Below are 22,196 nucleotides of genomic sequence, written 5' to 3' on the forward strand. Positions count from 1 at the left end.
GCTGGGAGAGGAGAAAGACGACTGTTTACATAGAGACATTCAGTTTGCACTTTCTGCTGATGTTTTTAATACAGCATCAAAACATTGCTAGGCACACACAGTCACATGACCACAAAAAACAACACAGAAGTGAGAGAAAAAGAGATCCAAAGTCATTAAGAGCTTTGGTAAGAACAGAAATGTGATATATTATCTGACAGTGATCATCTAAAATCTTGTGGAATGTTAAACTGCTTCTTGATCAGAGTGCATCTGATGAATGTGTCTTTTCACATTTTGCTGTCGTGTAAAACCCTTGCCACAAATTGGACAAATGTACTGTAACTCTTGGTTGTGGCATCTCATATGGCATTTCAGAAGAAACTTCAATCTAAAGGACTTCATACAAACATTGCACTGGAATGGCTTCTCAGAATAATGGGAGCTGCGGTGTGCATTTAGATTGCACTTGTACGTGAACTTTTTACCACAAACGTCACAAGCAAATCGAGGTTCTTGGTGCTGCTTCATATGAGCTTTTAAATACTGAAGCGAAGAGAAGGTCTTTCCGCAGCTCTGGCATTGGAATATTTTGTCTTCATGATTCTGCTTCATGTGCTGAAGATACTGAATAACAGAACTGTAGGACATGTTACAGACTTTACACACAAAATTTCCCTGTTTGGAATGTGCTGGGCATTGAGATGAACCCACCACAGCATCCTTGCATGCTTGGCAGTTTGAATCATCTGAAACAGGCAGGCAGTTTTTCTCTATGCTTTTTAACAGTGTACCACATGCATGTTTGCTGAGGAGATGCTTGTTTAAAACCCATTTGGTGGAGAATGTCTCAGGACACTTGTCACACTGGAAATACTTCTCTTTATTAGTTGGATGCACTACAGCCCTATGGGAGCACAAAGTTGTAATCCGAACAAAACCTTTTCCACAAACCTCACAGAAGTGGCGCTTGATGCCAGCATGAGCATCCAGATGTAGTTTCAGAGCATTTTTGAATTTAAACTTCTTGCCACAGATGTGGCAGACGGACTTGTGCATGTGGTGGTGGGCTTTGTGGTGCTGATACTCTCTATGGCAGGAGAACCTCTCACCACATACCTCGCACTCCTGGGGTTTTTCCACTTTGTGAACAACGCGCATATGCAGTGTTCTTCCTGTCCAGCTCTTGAAGGGCTTTGAACACAATCTACAGAAGACAGTCGATTTTTCAGAATGCCACTTCTTGCAGTGAGCTTCATAGTTGCTGTACGTCTTGCCACACTCTTTGCAAGAGAGGTTTGATCTTTTCTTTACATCTGCAGAAATTCCTCTATGCTTCATAGCTATGTGGTGATGCAACCCTCTATCGTTTTTGAAAGAAGCACCACATTCACTGCACTCTTTTTTATTTGAAAATTGCTCTGCATTTTGAAAGCATTGGGAACTGTCTGCTGGACAAATTTTACTGTTGGCTCCTTTATTTCCTCTCCTCATTTTTGGACTTTCGTCTGTCTTAACTTTCTTTCCTCTGGGTTTTTTATTCTGAATCAAAGCTAGACCAGCTTTCTTCTTTGCTCGTGAAGAAACATTTTCAAAGCCAACATTTTTTCTCTTTAAAAACATTGATGATGAGTCTACATCATCATCAACTGGTAAAGTACAACTGTTTTTAGGATTAGTGCCTTCTGCAATGGACTCAGTATTCTCCCTTATATGAAAGAGTGCACAGCAACTTTTTTCTATTTCATCATGCACCAGCTCTCTATCATCTTGGTTTGCAAAATTGTCATCTTCAACTGCATCAGTATCACAATGATAGTCATAAAAACAGGATTGATGTCCAAACAATGCACAAAGACTTCTACCAATGACAACACCTTGTAGGAATGCTGCAGTAACACTCATTAACTGCTCACATCTATGACTGCACAGTGGGGCACATGACTGTTTGTGGAGTGATAATGTCGAGTTCTTAAGTAGTCTGCCACATATGCTGCACGTGGCACAATAGCCACTTTGCTTTGATTTGCCTGACATCCTTCTTTTCTCAGCGTGATCTGTGGAAATAAACAAAAAAAAATTTGGAGCATTTCACATTGTCAGAATGAACTTATGAGAAATACACAGTTCACATTACAATTTATAAAAATTAAATCTAACTGCTGTATATGCATACAAGAATGTCGATTTAACAAAAAAACCACCATTCACACTATAATTTTAGGAAGTTCAATTGGTTATTCTTAACCCATTAATGGGTAGTTGTACAAAGCCACGTTTTTTTAAAAGTGTCATTTCTTGATTCATTAGGAAGTTCTAGGGTAATTATAGAAGTATTGAAGTTTTTTTTTTTTTGGTCCATGACTCCCTGGAGATGAACCTAAGATAAACATCAACATGAACCCTCCTGTGGACCTTATGGTGCAGCCTAGGATATGGCGACATATCACACACAGATGTAGAATCTTGTGAATGACTGTCTACACATGGGGTTAAATTTTTTTTAAAGTTTATTATTAACTAAACTGTATTAGCATTGAAATTTTCATCATAAAACACAGTAATGCTGGGTGTTCATGCCGTCAGAATGCATGCTGTAAAAGTTTCATAACCTAACAGATTAGACGTGTATGAGTATGTTCTGTACTTTGAAAGTAAAATTCTGTATTTGTGCATTGTATTGTCTTCCTTGTTCTGTCTTTAGCGTAAAGACATCCCTCTCCACGGATTAGCCTACCAGCAAATGTAATTTTATTCTCTGCTTATTGTCACTATTATCCCAGATTCTCAGAGTAAAACGGTTGTTAAAATGTCTGCCTTATGGCGATGTTGACGTTCAAAATAATGCTTTAACAGACACGGAACAAAACCACCCGTGGTGGTGGTGGTGGAGCCTCCTCACTTACATGCAGACGTCGTTTTCTGCGAGTCAGCCCACACCGTGAGCGAGGACGATCAGACACTTGACACCTAGACACACTGTCACTATGCCAAGCAAAACGGATTCTGACAACACGCTTTCCCCCTACTTGGTCTTGACAATGTTCTTTGCGGCCACAATACATTTCACCGTGGGAAGCAATTGCGTCCAACAAACCGAGCCACTGCGTTCGACCATGGACGTGTATTTACCAGTTCGTGGTTCGACGCCATCATCGGGAGTTAATACTTCCCTATAGCACGATTACAAACTTTCCGCACAGAAACTTGGGTTCGAGACCAACTTGTACACGTCCGTGATGCGAGAGAACGTGTACTTGTCTTTTATAATATATCCTGCAATTGTTTACAGGCAAAGAGATGTGTGGTATAACTAATCTTGCAGTTCTCTCATAATGCGAGGAGTCTGTAGAAATCTCCTGCCAGCGAAGCTCGTAAGATTAGTGTCAGCGAGAGTGACTTGCCCTTGGAGTAGACAACGCGGCTGTCTGCTTTCAGTCACACGGCATCGTATTTGTGAACATTGCAAAACTGTTTTCGTAATATTTTTTCAGTGAAAAATACATGGCCCATGTGGAACAATCTACATTGACAGGATTACATTTTTTTTTGGCTGGCCGATTTCAGGGTATTTCGTCAATTATTCAGCGCTGTTCGTATTGGGAGGGGCGAGCCATTCAGCTGTTTTTACCGAGACACATAAGCGTAAAGACAAAGGCGAAAAAAGATCATTGTTGTGTTATAAATTGCCAAACAGTAAGTTTAAAAAAGGCAAGAGAAAAGTTATTTTAACATTTATTATCTCACAGATACACAACTTATAAAATACAATGTTTTACAATATAAAACAAACATGCACATAAGGTAACAGTCATTTTAAGAGAATACATTCATCTGCCAAACAAGCCAACAATATAAAATCTTACACAACAAAGTATGTGTTCTTTTCACATCTCACACAAATCAAGCACAAACATCACAGCAGGCGCCTAGGATCCCTTGTGCCATAGGCTAATGGCACAACACTAATAATGTACCAAATATCAAGACATAGTTTTAAGAAATCATAAAATCATTTAATATATATAATTAGTATTTATGTCTAGTTAACAAGTTGTTTATGTGGTAGCCACTGTTTAGCAAACTTTTCTTCATTTATTTTGCTTACATGCATTAAATTTTTCAATTGTATATATGTGTGTTTCAATATTTGAATAAAGGATTCTAGCTGGGGTATGGCTTTTCTAAATCTACAAAAATATATGTATGTTTTTGCAAGCAGTAAAATTAAATCAAGTACAACATTTGTCTCAAAGTTATTACTGCATCCAAAAAAGGACAAGATCTTCTCTGATAGTTATCTTTGGAGCATTAGTACATTTGTCTAATATACAATTTTGTAAGTTTCACCAAAAATCCTTAACATATTTACAGTTCCAAAATATATGCTGAGTATTTACTTTTTCATCTCTACCAAAGCCACAGACATCATCACCCATGTGAAATAAGATTATTTTTTTCCCCAGAGTTCTATGTATCACTTTAATTTTAAGCCATTTTAATTTAATATCTTTTATATTATTTTTTTATTTCCGATATAGAATTGGCTTATTTGCAATCGTAATTGTGTCATTACAAAAGATAGGTTCTGACAAAATTTCTTCATGTTTTTCACACACTATACTCTCTCCAGCAGCCCTATGTTCCTTGTGGAGTAACAAGGACTAAACTATACTCTCTCCAAATATCCTGTAAGCTTTTAATACATTTGTACAGAAGCTGTTTGCATTTATAAAGTGGCAAACTGCAGGGCCAGATTTGTCTAAATAATATATTATTTTATGTGAGGACATAAGATTTTTTCCCAGCTGTGATGGGTTTTCTTTATTTTACGTGACCATGATAATTTTAATGCATTCATATAAGTTCTAACATCGGGCATGCCCATGCCCTCAGCATAGATATTTGTAATGGATATTTTTCTGTTAATTTTATCTTTTTTTTTTCCTTTCCGAACAAACCAAATGATCAATTTCTGTATTCCATTTATAGTATATACTCTGGAGGGTTAAATAGCAGTAACCACAGGTGTACTAATTTTTACAAGATTAAGGACTTAAGTATTGCTACTCTCCCTAATGGAGTTAGCTGTCTCTTTAACCATATTTTGTACAGCTTTCTAATTTCAGCATGCTTGCTATCATAGTTTAATTTTATACAGTCTTTTAGGTTATTTGTAAACTAAAGGCCAAGAATTAAAAATTTTTCTGGATTCCACTGCATCTGTAAATGTGGTAAGAGCTTTATCGGTGAACTTGTTTTGCTCCCCATCCATATTGCACTTAATTTTTCTGTGTTTAGTGCTAATCCGGATGTCTTTCCAAATATATCTAACGTGCTCATAGTTTCTTCAAAAGACAGTGTCATCTTCCAAGATTAGTTCTGTATCATATGTATATTGTACTATTTTACTTTCAGACTTGTGGATTTATACCTTTTATATATTTGTTTTTCCTGATCATAATAGCTAGAATTTCTACGCACAGAATGATTAAATAAGATGAGATGGGGTCCCCTGCCAGCATCTTTTTCTAATTTGGAACCATGCTGATAATGTGCCATTCACTGATACACTTGATTTGATATTTATATAAAAATCCGTTTACAGAAAAGGGGGCTAAAGCCGAAGGAATGTAGAAAATCAAGCATAAAACTCCAACTAATTCTATCGAAGGCCTTTTCAAAGTCCAGGTATATTATTAAACCAGGCTGTTTATTTACATTTAAATGTTCAATCAGGTCATATATCAGTCTGATATTATCCCCAAGATATCTTCCACTGATAAACTCAAAATGATCCTCATTGATAAGAGATGGTAAAACTTTTTTCATTCTATTTGTAATGCATGCTGCACCAATCATATATCACTTCCTGTGGACACTGTAGGCAGTTGTTTTGCCCTTCGCAGTGAGCCTTGTGTGATCACACTTTTGTAATATTGGGATTTACCTGATCACACACAGGTCATCTATGTAAAAATCCTAATACCAAATGCTCCCTGCGTACTGCTGAGTTTGCTGTCAGCACAAATTAGCTTTTCTCTTGGTGAAAGTAGCTGTCTAGGAAATGTTAAAAGGTGTTTGGAAAGAAGTCTACAATTTAGTTCCCAATTTTATTAATCCTGCGGTTAGAATAAACCATTGATTTTGATTAGGCTTATGATTTTTTTTCCCTCACATTAAGCTCTTTATCAGTACTATTTTTTTCCTAGAGAAAATTGGTACTTGTAGCATTCTTTATATTTTTTATATACATTTACTTAGCTGCTATTGTTTTGAAGATTAGAATATTTTAAATGTGTATCCACCAATGCAACTTAAATTTATTAAATCCATGGGTCAGTTTTAATTATAGTAGGTTTAAAGTCAGGGGTCAGTTTGTGACTGTGTTTACACCCTTGATTTTTATATGACAGTATAGACTGTAATGAACTACAAATGATGCTATATTAAGTTCGTGTTGATTATCGATGTTTGTTAAAAGTAGCAGAACAAGAACATAGAATATACAGAGCTCAATCTACACCTAAAATTCAGTTTTCCGATTTTAGGAATCCAGCCCATATTATAAAATCAGTCATGACACATTACTCCACATAATTTAATATATACACAATTAATATATTTAATATACACAGAAATTTTAAGTATTGGAATTTCATTACCATTTGACGAAGATCCAAACTACTTGTATCTTTACTCCTAACTGTGTGTTAAATGTCTGTGTGTGTATGTATGCCTGCCCTTGTGAGCGAAGAAAAATTTCTGTCCTGGGTATCCTCGACAGACGATAAAGTTTGTTTTGATTTGATTTGATTTGATAAGATGGATACTATATATGTGTAAGATATTCATATCATAATATAAAATGTGGCATGTATAGATGTTATATATACGCTGCACAGGCCTGTTCTTAGCCCCCGCAGGGCCCGAGGCAAAGGGCATGTGCGGGGCCCTCACGCCACAATCACACGGTTTTAGTTGGGATCTAAAGTCACTTTTTTCCTCAGGGATATCTCGTCTTTTATCATTGACAGCACGCTGCATACACATTACAACATAAGCCTACGATTAATTTATTTGTAACGTTCGTCAATAGGTTACAATCAAAAGCGCGGGGCCCCTTGAAGCGCGGGGCCCTAGGCAGATGCCTCGTCCGCCTGCCCCTAAGCACGGCCTGACGCTGTATATATAAAGTGAAACTAATGAATATGAGTTTACAGAGGGCCCACGATGCAAAGGCCTTGTTAAAGAATTGATTGTGATTTCAGTACAGGTGGCTCATCCATCACCTGTAGTAAACAACTGATGTAGTTTTGTATTTTGTCAACTAACAGAGCTAGCACAAAGAGACTTTTAGTAATAAAAAATGCTACTTTATTTTCAACATTTAACATTAAGGCACAGTTGTATTTTTGAACGAGCTAAAAATGTCTGGGCCTTGTAGCTTCCGATTATTCACAAACTAAGGGAAGTCCCTCAGGTGATGACATCAACCTTTCAAACCTCACAAGTTGGCGTTACAGCTCATTCAGAAGTGACAATATTTACTAGTGAAACACACACATATATATATATGGCGATTCCAAAATTGTAATGTGCATGTGTTATATAGTTTTGAAACATGTACATACTCCTCTCCCACCACCTATACTCTACACACAAAAAATCTAAACTGTGTATAGGTATAGCAGATTGGTCTAAGCTCAATGGTTACAAGCTGAATTATAGATAAGCCTTTAACGCTCAACTAAAAGACAAAGGTTTTATTAGCCTTACAAACAGTTAACACATCGTAATACAAATTCTCTTGTTCAGCCAGATAATACATTGCTTGAAGTCAATAACTCAAGAAAATGTTCATGGCATTTCAAACATTTTTCATTTAAAAAAACTCAAACATATTTGAATATAAGCTGTCATAAGCTTTTCATGGTTTTGTGAAATGATTTTACCAAAAGTTTTTGTGGCAGATTCATTAAAAGGCAGATACTCTAAATATAAATTTGTTTCCTGAAGGAACCTGAAAAAGAACTGATAAGACTTAAGAGGCATAAATGATTTTTTTATGTTCAATGCAAAATTTAGTTAATGTTGAAATCTCTGACCCTGTACTCAGGCAAATTTTAAGATGATAAGAAGTCATTTTGATTCTGTTGCATTTGCAAATGGGCCTACAATAAAACACATCGATGATTCTTTGTACATATACATATATGTAGCTATACAATATGATAGTGGTGCTGATGAACTGTTTTGTTCATTGACCATCAGCAACACAGCGTTATATTTTGCTTTTACATTTAGAAAAAAGGATAATGCTGAAATTTTATTCAAAACAACTGCATTAAAACTCGTGTCAAGTTTTCTGTGAATGTGAGAGGAACCCCAAAGTGATCCATGCACAGTTAATGATTCCTTCGTTCACTGCAAAATGAATACATTATCTTTGTAACAACCATCAGAGATGATGCAGCACTCTTCAATTATTGGTTTCACCTGCAGGCGGCTAGCTGCTGTACTCTAGCAAGCAATGGCTGAGCAGTTACCAGATTGAAATCACCAATGGCAAGTGCATTTTCCTGCATGGAACTCGCAGCCTAACTTATTGTATCTGTTTCTACAAATGTTTAACAATTATGAAGTAACATAAAACTTCATTGCAACTGACCTCCACAATAAGGTCAAAGTCTTTCTAGGCTTGTTTATTTTGACTGCACATGCAATGAAGATTATTATGTCAAGGAAACAGGTATACAAAGATGGTATCATTCATGGAGACCTACATATAATGCTAGTGCTGCTTTTGGTGATAATCTTATCACAGGTAATGAAGATGATCAAGACTGCAGTCATGGTCACAGACATATTGTGGTGGACATTTGCTGAAATCCATTATAGATATACGTATTGTTAATTGGTACAAACTGAGCTGTAAGAATTTTAATGGCCTCCTGAGCCACTACTCCACCCATGTAGGCAGCAATTGTATGGAGTTCAGATGCTCCATAACGGCACCTGAAATAAAACAAATCTTCATTTCCTTTTACATACCACTGTCAATTATGTTACCTATTGCAGAACAAATGAAAAATAGGCAAAATGTTGTCAACTAATTATGGTTGAGAATATAGCTTGTCAAAAGCACAAGTGCCACATTGTCTTCTGGCTAGCACATACATTAAATGAAGGCCTCGCTAATGGCCAGAAATAACAGGGACAGTACATCAGGAGTCAAGCACTTCCACTGTGCACTTCAGACAGTTTACAGAAAACAAAAGCAGTTGATGACAAAACATGCTACAGAGATGCAGAATGCCAACATAAATCCAAGCCAATTTAGTCCAATTATAACTGCTATAGTAAAAATTGGATTTTAATGTAGTTGGCAGCTACATCTGGCATAAATGCATAGTCATTACAAGGTCCACATCCACAAATAATAATAATACAGCAATATGCTTGCACCTCTATACTCAGTGTGTAGTTAATAACAGCATGAGCTATACTTGAGTCTTTGCATTGTTTTGTGTTGACTATTTGTATGCTTGTGTGTGCACATAAGAGACGAGGGGAATTGGTGTTTTACGCCGAGCCAGCAACTAAGATTATATGATGGCAAGGCAGTCAGCCCTGTAAACAGATGCCACATGCAAAGAAAGAACATGCCCAAGACGAGAGCTGAACCCAGGACAGCCACCTTCACTGCATTGGTGACAGACACTAACTGTTGTGCCACTGGGCCACCCAAAATGATTTGTACAAAATGATTTGATTCTCATGCTGATATGTGTTGGGTTGTATGCATGCTATTTGCATCTAATTTTTAAGTAATTTCATTATATTGTATTTATATAATTCATTATAGTTGAACTGCTTTTGTAATGTGCATCTGGCCTGGTACTTAGTGGGAAATGTGCTACATACATGTAGTTCTTTATCATCACTGCAACACTGATTTACAGTCTACTTACATCTCATGCACATAATCATCTTTCACAGTACCAGCAAGTCCCCAGTCCTGTAGCTGCTTACTAAGGCAAGTCTGCAGACAAAGAAATGCATAAATTCCTGTGTCATTATGTATAGAACTGCACCTGTTGCAAGACTAACGGTTTTGTTTTTTGGTTTGTCACTGGCCAGCCCTTCACTTCCCAAGGAGACATGACAAGTGGAGGGACACTATGTGTAGGGGAGTGAAGGCTGTGTCTTCTGAGAAAGGTGTGGTTTTCATATTTTTTTTTATTTTGGAATTTTTTGTTTGTATGTTACATTTTTCATGTATTCTTTAAAAGATATGTAAGAGTAATTTCTTTTTGCTGTTCTCTTTTGTAACTGTTATAGGCGCAGTTCATTTGTATCCTGGAGTATTTGGCCAGGAAAGTGTGGTCGCTTGTCCCCAAGAGGCAGCACCAGTCTATGTAACATCTGTCCCCTAGAGCAGTTCTCAAAGTATTTGGCACCACGGACCATTTTACTGAGTACAAAATATGGTGGGCCACCAAGGCCTAAAATCACTGTGTACCCTGAATTTCCAATTTAAATTACCGAATTTTTTTCATTACAATTTAAAACTAATTTTGTGACAGTAGTATAGTAATAAGTTTACATCAAATTACATTCTTCACAAAGTACACATAACAATTAAAAATAAGGATGTGCACTGCGTTACTAAGGGTAATGGATGACAAGGTTAAATGACACAATGCTTGTGCTATGACATCAAGACTTAGTTGGTAAACCAGCATTTTGTGCCAAATAACTGTTGGGCATCGATAAAATTAAAACTCATGTGAAATCAATGCTGGACTAATTAGCATATCTGGAGGTTTAAACATCACTTTGCTGACATATGATGACAGTCAGCTGCGGACCACCTGACATGCGTGCGGCACATAAGTGGTCTGCGGCTCACACTTTGAGAACCACTGGCCTAGAGACAACATCTAAAAGGAAGAGAGTGTAGTTGCTCGGCCCCAAGAGGCAGCGCTGATTTGTGTTGTGCCATCTATCCCTGAGTGGAGGCATCTATAGTTTAAGATAATTTGGGGGTAAAGGGTGGAAGATATACATATATGGATTCTGGAACATTAGTCCCCAGAGACTGTCTCTTAGATTATAGCTGGTACAGAGGAACAACAATATCTAATGACTGAAATTAAGAGTATGGTCCGATTAGTCATCAGTGTAAGCAGTGTTAACACTGACCTTGTGCCAGACTTTAAACTCTATTATTCTTATGTTTAGGAACATTCTTTCAGGACTGCGTTTACACTAGTTAGAGATCATAGTAGTAAGGACTGACTGATGTATGCATACTGATAAATCATTTTCTACATTTACTGTTTATTTTTGTTTTTGTTACTGTAGCATAAATTTAGTTCATATCATTAAATGTACACAGGCCTGCAAAAGATGCAGATGTCAAGAAAAGAATGCACAAATGTCCAGGCATCTAAGTATATGTGAGTGCCTGTGACAAACCCATATTTTATGAATTACCTCTGTAGTCAGACAGGTTAAAAAGGGTGATTTTTGCAGCTTCTTCTTGTTCCTATTCGCCCCCAGTGGAGCATAGGGCCCCGCCATCGGACCCGGTTCTGGGCGTCCCTTTCCAGTTGGGACCATGTCATGCCAGCTGTCTCTGCCTCTCTGTGGACTGATCTCCTCCACGTCTCTCTGGGTCTTCCAACCCCGCGCATTCCCTGTGGGTTCCAGCCCAGAACTTGTCTCGTTAAATTGCTGGCTGGCTTTTGTAAGGTGTGACGGATCCAGCCCCACTTCCGCTTCTTGATGTCTTGGCTGGCAGGTTTTTGGTTGGCTCTCTCCAACAGGTCTGTATTGGAGATCTTCTCGGGCCTGATGTTGAGGATGTGGCGCAGACGAATGTCTGAGTCTTGTTGGTGATGGTGTTTGTCACACGCCATGTCTCAGATCCATACAGAAGGACGGACTTTACATTTGTATTAAAGATGCAGATCTTGGTGTGTAAAGATAAAGGCTTGGAGTTCCAGATAGGTTGTAGGGTGTGGAATGCAAGCCTGTCTTTATTCGGCTTCTTACATCTTCATCTGTACCTCCATCATTGCTGACTATACTGCCGAGGTAGGTGAAACGGTCAGACTCTGAAATACATTCTCCATGTAGTTGGAGTGGGGCTTCTTGCTTGTTGTTGACTCGCATTACCTCTGTCTTCTTGATGTTGATGGTCAGGCCAGTCATTGCTGCTTCTTCTGTGAGCCGAGTGAGCTTTGTCTGTGTGTGTTGTTGCTTGTGGGACAACAGGCTGATGTCTTCCGCAAAGTCAAGATCGTCAAGTTGCCTGGCAAAGGTCCACTGAACGCCCGTGTTGCTGTTAGAGGTTGTTCTTCTCATGATACAGTCTATGACGATCAGGAAGATTGTCGGTGAGAGCATACAACCTTGCCTCACCCCAGTCCTCACTGCGAAGGGGTCAGTCAGCTTTCCCTTGTGTATCACCCGGCATGTCGAATCCTCATACAGCTGCTGGATGATGGCAATGAACTTTGGTGGAAATCAGTAGTGCTGCATCAGTTTCCAGATGGTTTCCCTGTCTATGGAGTCAAAGGCCTTCTCAAAATCCACAAAAGTTATGTATGGTGGCAACTGTCATTCGATGGACTGTTCGATAATATAATATTTCGTAGAGTAGCGATTTGGTCTGTGCATGATTTTCCTCCGAAAGCCTGCCTGTTCTTGCCTCAGTCTCTTGTCTAGGGCATTCTTCAGTCTCTCCATGATGATTCTGGTCAGCACCTTGCTAGGAATGGACAACAGCGTAATCCCTCGCCAATTGCTGCACTGTGTCAGGTTGCCTTTTTTGGGTAGCTTTACTAGGTAGCCAAGCTTCCAGTCTGCTGGAACTTGTTCCTGTTCCCAAATTTTCTTCAGCAGGAGGTGTAGCATCTCTGCTGCGGTTGTTGGGTCTGCCTTGAGTGCCTCTGCAGGAATGCCATCTGGGCCTGCCACCTTGCCAGAATTCAAGGATTTGATGGCTTCGATGATTTCTGCCTTTGTTGGCAGGTTGGTATTTACTTGGAGCTGTTCGGCAGTTGGGGCAATGTCCAAAGTGGCTGTTGGTGGTCGGTTAAGTATTTCATCCAAAATGTTCCATCCAGCGAGATCTTTGTTCTGCATACCCGGTGATGATACTGCCATTCTTATTCCTTATTGGTCTGCACGCATTAGTGTTTTTCCTTCCTGACAGAATTCTTGTAATTTCGCATAGGCTCTTTGTGTTATTTTACCCCGCTGCTTGTTCTGCCTCTTCTGCCACACAGTGTGCAAACTGTCTCTTGTCGTCCCTTGCACTCTTCTTCACTTCTCTGTTTATATCCCAATATTTTGCTCTGAGCTCCTCTTTTTCCTGCTGGTCTTGACATTTGTTGATCTTCTGCTTCAGCTCTTTTCTTTCCTCTATCTTTATCCAGGTCTTTAGAGTCAGCCATGCCTTGTTCTGTTTTCCTTTTTTTTCCCAGAACGTATGTGCAGGCAGTCTTCCAGGTCTCTTGGAATCCTGTCCAGTGGTTGGCCACTGTTTCTTCCATGAGTCCTTCCAGGCCACAAACCTGTTTTTAACTTTGCAGTTGAACTTTTTTTGCTTTCTACAGTCTCTAGGAAACTGCACGTTGAATTTGTGGTGCGGTCTGTCTGATGTGTCATGACCTCAGCTTTATCTTCATGGTTGCCACAAGCAGGTGGTGGTCTGTGGCTGCATCTGCGCCTTGCTTTACTCTGACATACAGCAGACTCCTTCTAAACTGGGATTAATGGTGATGTGATCGATCTGGTTTTCTGTATGTCCATCTAGTGAAGTCCAGGTGGTCTTGTGAATGGTTTTGTGTGGAAAAACTGTGCCTCCAATTACAAGGTCATTGAACAGGCAGAAGTCTGTGAGCAGCTCACCATTTTCATTGCAGTTGCCCACACCATGCTTTCCCATTATGTGTCCTTTGTGTGTGTTGTCATTTCCAACTTTGGCATTCATGTTGCCCATTATGATCTTTAGGTCTCGTTTTGGAGTACGAACAACCAGTGCTTGTAGGGAGTTGTAAAAGTCTTCTTTTTCCTCTTCTTTAGCTGCGTTGGTAGGTGCATAGCACTGGATGATGGTGATCTTTCTCCCTTTGGAGTTGAACCTGGCTGACATGAGTCATGGGGAAACTGGTTCCCATGCTATTAGTGATCTTGCAGCCTCTGGTGTCATCAGTACAGCAACTCCTAGTGTGTAGTCATGGTCAGGGTCTTCATGTCCCGAGCAGATGATAGTCTCCCCTGATGAAAGTCAGGTCTGACTGTTGCCATTCCACCATGTCTCGCACAGGCCAAGGAGCTTGATGTTATAGTTCTTCATTTCATATGCTATCTGAGCTGATTTGCCTCTCTTGTATAGGGTTCTGATGTTCCAGGTCCCTATCCTGGTTTTTGCCTTGGCCGTGAGAAGATGGGTCGGCGAGCTGGCTTCCCGAGGGCTTTCACCAGCACGCGTCATAAGCCCCTCCAAAGAGGGATCTTCCAGGCTCCCGTTAGTATGCTTGCGGTTTCTCTAGCGTTTTATTTTTTGTACAGGGTGGGGTTGCTAGTCCCACCCCCAACCCTCCTCCTTCATCTGGGCTTGGGACCGGCAGGTTACCCGAGTGGTTTCCAGGCGGAGTAGATTTTTGCAGCTAGGTGGTTCTTATTTTCTGCCAAAGACTTCTGGGAAAGGCTCCAGCAGTCTGGCCTTTTAGGGGGCTGACAGTGCTGTGGTCTCTAGATACTGAATGCTACAAACTTGACTAGATAGCATTCTTCATTTTATTTGTTAGGAATATTATGCATAATCGCCAGTCTGCAAAATTTCTGTTTGTTATATTTGGGTTGAATAAGACAACCCAACCCACACCACCCCCTTCCAACTTTTGTTTCTTTGTGTCTAGGACTGTGGCCAGATATGTGTCTGCATGAGACAATCTTTTTTCTCTATAAAGGCACAGGTTTGACTTATATGCAGTGGAATCACCATCAAAGTTAATAGTTTATGTGCATGATAATATTGTGACTAAATTAAAAAATTAAACGACCCATTAAAAAACTGTGCAAATACTGCAAAAAGCCCTGTTTCCTTACATTCTGGACAAAGTAAATTTGTCCGAATTAGAAATTTTCTTACCCTTTATTCTATCTAGAAAAGAGCGGGAATCACAGCATGGGAAATTTCTATTGGCCTTGAAATGGTCTTTGTTTGAAAGGCGAATAAATGCTCTCTCTGATGGTACGCGATGTGACCCAGTTTTTTAAAAGGCTATGTCCCAGACCATCTCTATTTTCACTAATTCTACACTCAGCTAGAGATGAAAAACCACTTGGAGAATGGATAAAGGACATATCAAATGTCCATAATATGCCATAATCTCAAAAAGGCTAAAAATTACAATTTCATCAAATCCGAGTTCTGTCTGGCCTTAAGCTTACAAAAACAAAAAAACAAATATTCCTCATATGAACCAAAAATAACATCAGACTGGGGAAAAAGATAATCAAATAGCTGGCCTACCTTTAATAGTGGAATATCAGGTTCCACATTGTCATTGTCAACCCCTGGGAATCGGCTGTATTTTTCATAGAAGCGGTCCACAGCTCGCAGCAGGATGTAAAACAAGACATCATCACCTTCTTCACTCTCCAGATGTTGACCTGCACAAAACACAAAACGACCTGTCCCTTTTGACACGAAATGACTTTTCCTTTTGACACCAGACGACCCTTCCCTTTTGACACCAAAGGTATAAAATGAAAAATAAATCCAACTTCTGGCTTCCATGCATGAATGTTTAACTTTCATCAATAAGTGAGACATTTTCACACACCCTGAGACATCAACACGATCTTTAAGCATCCAAATATCCAATGAATTAACCATCAGAACAGTAATTTGGCAGCAGCTCTAAGTATGCTCGACAAAGGAAAGAAAAAGGAAGAAAGAGGTCCAAATAACAACTGTTACAAAAATAAATCTTAAATAAGCAACATTTACATATTTATAGCAGAGATTTCAGATAAAATAAAAAAAGCATAAAATCACACCACACAGAGCTTAATCTTACATAAATCTATAACAAGAAGAGATTATTTCCACCTTTTGTCACTATGTAAAACATTTCTCAACCTTTATTTTTGTAAATTAGGACCTAGATAACTTTTTTTCCAAACACTACTTTCTGCTCTACATGTAAACAACAAAGAACAAAAAGAAAGTTTGATTATGTGTTCAAATTCTTATCTTTTTCTGCCTCAATGTGTTAAAATTTCACTGTGATCATCTATAGAAATTATTTTTGTCTCTGCATTTCTGATAAAAGAAAAACAGCTTGAAAGACTATCCATGTTAACCTTACCTTTTGCTGCATTATTTAAACAAAACCAACTCAAAAGACTGTCCATCTTAACCCTTACCAAGTTCTTCTGTCCTGGCAGTGCTGTTGTTATACTCCTCAGCTAGACTTCGACATCGAACAACTCGAAGGAAAGAGGCATTACGACCTATAAATCACAAAAAAATGTATGAAAAAGGTAGAGGTAGTTCTTTGACCATAAGGTTATGAAGAGTCACAAGGGAGTGAGGTATTTGAGCTCTTATTTACCTAAGGTCCATAGCCTGTGGCTATCTCCTCTTCCTTGTTGTGTTACCTTCCACAAGCCTCTACACTCTGCTACCAATTAACAGCTGGGTCAGGGTTACAGATATGGGGACAAATACATTGTGCCACACTGGTATTAACAGATGGGTTAAAGTTAGGAAGACAGGTACATTGTATGACACTGTTATCAAATTGGTATCCACAGCTGGGTTAGGGTTACAGATAGGAGGATAAGTACATTGTGTGACACTAGTATCAAATTTGTTTCTGGGTCTGGGTTATGTAAAGAGAAGTACACAGGTATCAAGCCAGCTAATGTGCCCGTCTTTGCATGCCATTGCTCTTAACCACTAGGCTATCCAATTCTTCAGATGTACATTCAACATCTTGCCTTGATTCATTTAATAGCAATTTCAATTATTATATGGGAATGAAAAATACTGAGCCTTTCTAACAAATATCAGCTATGACAATGGTAGAATCTCTGCATTTAAAAAGACTACCAAGGCATTTAGCCGTTGTAAGCCTAATATTAACATTCAGGCTAGCAAAAAAAGGTTAAGGCTAGAAACAACAAAAGAATACAAGAGGGCATTGTACTTACAGAATGTTTTTATTTCACTGTTTGTAACTGATGTAGCCATCTGAAAAAAAATCCAAATGTGCCAAAAATAAACTGTGAGTTCATGAAGGGAAGAACTGCAGACATCTACATGACATTTCGCTAGTCAAAGGCGCTGTGTGTCAGAATTTATTTATGTTTTGCTGTTACAGTTACAGAGAAGCTGTAACTTGAACAATACTTGAAATGTGAAGAAAGGCAAGCTACTAGTGATTGAAGGAGGACTGTGATTCATGACTGCCCACAATGATGCATCCTAGTGCATCTTCTATGATGTAAGTAGCATCCCAAATACAGTAAACAGCAAGCAAGCAAGCTAGCAGTAGCTGAAAAAATGTATCACATTCTCTAGCAATTAGCACAAGGGTTAATGCCAACAATAAATGCCAACAGCTTACAGGTTAGAACTAATGTTTCACCCCGACCCACCTGTCTATTTTAAGCATTTACAGAAAAAGTGCTAGAAACCCCAAACCTACTTAATCAACTCCATCTCATGCATAATGACAAAATATACTATTTTACATCTCAACAAATCTGACAGAGCAAGTATATACAATATTTAATATATGTGCAAAATAATCTTTCTATCATATCATTGTGTTTTAATTTGGATGAAAGGTGATACTATAAGACTTTTTATAGGTATTGTCAAGGACAAAAGTAGCTTAAGGATAGAGGGTGGAGTTAGTGCCAGACTGACAGAGAAGCCATGCAATAGGTCACTAACATTAGCCAAGTCTCATATCTTTTTTTATGAACAAACGTTGACAGGTTTGTATAAATCAAAGATAGAACTGAGAAAGCTGCCATAAGGAGCAAATACTATGAAACATTTTTCCCAGAAACATGCGTAAAACATTGCAAAACTGTGCACCTATTCATTTTCCTCACTTTTCAGCTGTTTGAGGTGTACTTAAATGATTTGGTTTCTCTTGTTCTGCATGTACTTAATGACTTCATTTATGCTGTTCTGCATGTACTTAATGATTTCATTTCTGCCTTATTTCCAGAACTCATCATTTGCTATCACAAGGTTTTTGCTAAAGTAATTTTCCTAACAGATAAGCAATTCATGCTCAGCTCTGACATTAGTGAAAAAAAAAAGTATTTAGCAGAAACATCTGTCAACGGTAAGGTCTTTACCTAGCCACTACAGCAAAGCCTGTTGATCACATTCATCACTAAAGACTCACAATACTGACTTTCTGTTCCTGGCTTCAGCATTTGGCAGAAATTCTGTGAAACAGCCAAGCCATGCCTACTAAGTCCCATGTGCATCCTAAACTACTCAGGCATGTTAACAAGATAAATGGCAGAAAATGGAACATAATAATCATTTAGTAAATAGCTTTCCATTGCCTACTTCATAAAGCAAAACATAAGCTTTAATAGTCAATGAAAATCCCCTTTTATCTCAAATTCTTTTAATCTTGCATACATGTAAGATGTGGATATCTTATTCAAAAGTGTGCACCATTCATTTTCCATTTCTGCATTACAATCAGAGTCACAAGCATTATTGAAAAGTTGCTATTATTCAAACCCAAAATACTTCTAAATAATAATAATTTTAAGTCTAGGGAAATTTTCTTCCCACTATTTATTTCCTCTATATCCTTAGTCTTGGATATGCCTCAGCCAAGGACAAGGAAGTCAGTGGTATAAGACATGTGATCCAATGACCAGAGAACAACATTTAGCCTTATCTCAGCAACTGCAACATCTATTAATTCACAGCCGGACAAAGTCTGAAGGCCTCATAAACTTTAGACCACTTTGTTGACACAATCTACAGGCTCTACTGTGCAAAACACAATGTGGCCACTGTTAGTTGTCAATTTTTAACAAATACAATCAGTGGAATCAGCTAATGCCACCACAAAAAAAGCCTTTGGGATCATATAAATAAGAATATAAAGCAAAGACTGCAAACAGAGCAGAAAAGGTGCATGGCAATAAATGCCTGACAGAAAGAAGGAAGAGAATACGAAACAGTAGACAAGTCGGCTTTGGGCTCCACCCTGACTGGCTCGTCCTACAAGTAACAAAAAGGCTGGAGTTATCTGCACTTTGCATGAGTTAAAAAAAAAAGAAAAAGACAAAAAATAAGGTGGCAGGGGACAGGAAAAAAATCTGCTTTTAGCACTTTTAGCACCAAAGAACAAATATGTTGTAGTGTCAATAATGAGAGCAAATATAGCTTAACACTTTACAGTACCACATCAACTATTTGAATAAGTTCTTTCACATAATGAAATTTACATCAAACGCTATCGTTTCAAAAATTACCAAAATAACTTGAATGGACAAATACCACTTTCATCATGTCACATTTTGTCCATGAAATACAGTTAAATAGTTAACAGTAATCAAATTACATCTGACACACAGCTTTCAACAGTAAAGAAAATTTACATATTAAAAAAAAGGACAACATAAGACTTTATGACAAAAGAACAAATGAATATGGAAAGACCAGTTCTGGCAGCCTACCCTTCCCAGTTCTTGTAGTAATGTGTGAACTCTTCTTGTGACCAGTTCAACATCTGCTGCAGCTTGTTCTCGGTAAACAGTTTGCAACTTGATGTAACGGTCAGAGTCAGAGGTCATATCTGGAATGGTTCCTCTAACTGGTAGGCACCCTAAATTACAACAAACCAACCTTGGTGAACAGCTGGTTAAACAGATGACAGACACACAAAAAAAGCACAAGAACAGAGGGCGGTGAGTGAAGGTGAAAGGAAGGGAGCAGACAGAAAGAAAAAAAGGGTGGAGGAGATGTTTTTCCAAAGGAATATAAGAAAACAAAAGACCAGGACATCATCTCAAGTGACTGCAGAATATTATCAATATTTAGCCTTAAAGCTAAATGGGAACATATTACTACACAAGCTAATACAACAATCTCTTATTTTACTAGGCTGTCAATGCTCAGTCATCAGAATGCTCTAGAGGTCACTTTCTACCTTTAAAAGAAAGCACGTGTCAGGTCAGTGTCAGGTCTTTTAACAGGTAAGCACATTCTCAAAAGAAAAGAAAACTGTTACAAGTTCATGGATGAGTTTTCAAAATTATGGGACCATCACAATGACTTTCAGAAAGGTAAGCTCAAACCTAGAGAAGTTTGGCTTCATCAAAACAATTTTGCATGCTTAATTATAATGGTCTTTTTATTCCATCTATAGTTTTTCTGTTGTGAAACAAATTCTCAAATGATAACGAATGAACTTATTTAAAACAGCAAGGCAGTGTTTACAATGGCAAAAGACATCTAACATTATAGTGTATCAAAGGCATGCTTTTACAGGCAGGTCCGTGCTTAGGGGCAGGCATGCAAGGCATCTGCTTAGTGTCCCGCTCTTTTGATAGTCATCAGGGGCCCTGCACTTTTCATTAAAACCATGGGATTGAGGGCCCTGCACATGCCCTACACCTAAGAACGGGCCTGTTTTCAGGGAATCTTCACATGTAATTTTGTCTAATGCAATAAGAAGCATAACAGCAGATCTATCTGGGTTTTTTTCAATCCACGAAAATTATAGTCCAATGTATCATAGCATGTTGATTATGTCTATAAATAGAAAGCTTTGAGCATCTTCAGGAATATTCTTTTTAAAACTTACCCTCTCCTTCATTCTCAACAAAATCTTTAAGGGCGTGGCACATTATCCAGAAAGGTTTGCTCTGAAATGACAATGGTAGCAATGAAAGCAAACTTAAAAACTGAAAGCTATAAGATATTGAGCATAACTACTATGCAGGTATGCTTCCTTACAACACAGGGTACGTACTATCCGAAAAAAATAATTAGGATACAAAACAAAAAAAGACAGTCTCGTTGTCTACACCAGAGTTGGGCAAAGTTTTCTTCTCACGTGCCACTCTACCGATTACAAATTTGTGTCAAAACACTGTTAAACGGTGGTCAGACAACATTGAAACAAAATGAATACAGTCAAATCTCGCTACTATGCCACCCCGCTACTATGCCACTCTCGGTATTATGCCACTTTTGCTCGGTCCCGACTATAAATTCAAAGTAAAAAAAAATTTACTATGCCACCCCCTACTCTCGCTACTATGCCACTTTTGTGTGACTGTTAAAAGACACAAGTTGTGAAATTCCGCGCAGTGCTCGATTATTATACTGTATGGTAGTGTGGGACATCGCAGTTAGGTGGATGGAACATATATATATAGCACGCACACAGGGAGGGTGGAGGCTGGCAATGTGGTGGTCGCTGGCTGGGTGACAGCCACGTGACAGAGGGAAGGTGTGAGGGGGTCGACTAGCGACAGGATGCAGGTGCGCGGATGTGGTTGGGATTGGTGGAGGATGAAGAAGTGAGGGGGAGAATGAGAGGAGACAGCTAGTGAAGCCGACGATTCTTGAGAGCTTTGGACCAGACCTGGGCAAAGGCCTCCTGTCTCTGACCAGCCCGCCCGCCAGTATATATACTATACATATTGGGTAAAACTGAGTTAACTATATTAGTCCGGCCCTCTAAAACCATCCCAATTTCTCATGCGGCCCCTTGGGAAAATTAATTGCCCACCCCTGCTTTGGACTGAAGGGTAACTTGAACAAATAAAGCCATTTTTACGAACCCTCGCTACTATGCCAGTCTCACTACTATGCCACTTTTGCTCGGTCCCGGTAGGTGGCATAGTAGCGAGATTTGACTGTAGTCATGTTGCACAACATGTTGCCACCCCCACCGCTCTCTCACAACTACATCAGATGCATTGTTATGTCTGTATTTGACTGTTACGTGTTGCCGGTTTCCAATGACAAGTCGCATTCAATAAAATGAACATAGGTTTTAAAAAAAGAAACCCAATAAACTAGTGCACCTTACATTTTGGCAGATGGGCTGGTCCAAATATGTGCAGGGGCTATACTTTGTCCACCCCTGGTCTACATAGCACATGCCATAAGAACTGCTTCACGG

General features: G+C 38.8%; 2 protein-coding genes across 3 annotated transcripts in view; both read right to left on the bottom strand.

Annotated features, from left to right (window-relative positions):
* Positions 1-54: 54 nt before the first annotated feature.
* On the bottom strand, positions 55-6,988 carry LOC112576749 (zinc finger protein 58-like). The gene is made up of 2 exons (XM_025259426.1): positions 2,886-6,988; positions 55-2,036 (listed from the first exon to the last, which is right to left on the bottom strand). Exon 2 carries the CDS (start codon positions 2,014-2,016, stop codon positions 226-228), a length of 1,791 nt encoding a protein of 596 aa, XP_025115211.1. The 5' UTR covers positions 2,017-2,036; positions 2,886-6,988; the 3' UTR covers positions 55-225.
* Positions 6,989-7,730: 742 nt separating this feature from the next.
* LOC112576980 (NEDD8-activating enzyme E1 regulatory subunit-like) overlaps positions 7,731-22,196 on the bottom strand; it is a 28,920-nt gene continuing 14,454 nt past the window's right edge. Inside the window, exons 13-20 of one of the 2 annotated variants that reach the window (XM_025259888.1) lie at positions 20,868-20,928; positions 19,738-19,886; positions 19,238-19,279; positions 17,224-17,263; positions 16,435-16,521; positions 15,536-15,675; positions 9,954-10,024; positions 7,731-8,997 (exon numbers count right to left, since the gene is read on the bottom strand). In XM_025259888.1, the coding sequence (XP_025115673.1) occupies positions 8,838-8,997; positions 9,954-10,024; positions 15,536-15,675; positions 16,435-16,521; positions 17,224-17,263; positions 19,238-19,279; positions 19,738-19,886; positions 20,868-20,928 (750 nt within the window). In that variant the 3' untranslated portion in view covers positions 7,731-8,837. The remainder of the gene's footprint in view (positions 8,998-9,953; positions 10,025-15,535; positions 15,676-16,434; positions 16,522-17,223; positions 17,264-19,237; positions 19,280-19,737; positions 19,887-20,867; positions 20,929-22,196) is intronic. The other variant, XM_025259889.1, reaches the window with a different exon arrangement.

The sequence above is a fragment of the Pomacea canaliculata genome, linkage group LG12 (assembly GCF_003073045.1).
Source record: "Pomacea canaliculata isolate SZHN2017 linkage group LG12, ASM307304v1, whole genome shotgun sequence".
Classification (NCBI taxonomy): Eukaryota; Metazoa; Mollusca; class Gastropoda; order Architaenioglossa; family Ampullariidae; genus Pomacea; species Pomacea canaliculata.

Coding starts and splice junctions, on each gene's coding strand:
- LOC112576749 (XM_025259426.1), bottom strand. CDS start 2,016: ATGTCAGGCAAATCAAAGCAAAGTGGCTATTGTGCCACGTGCAGCATA.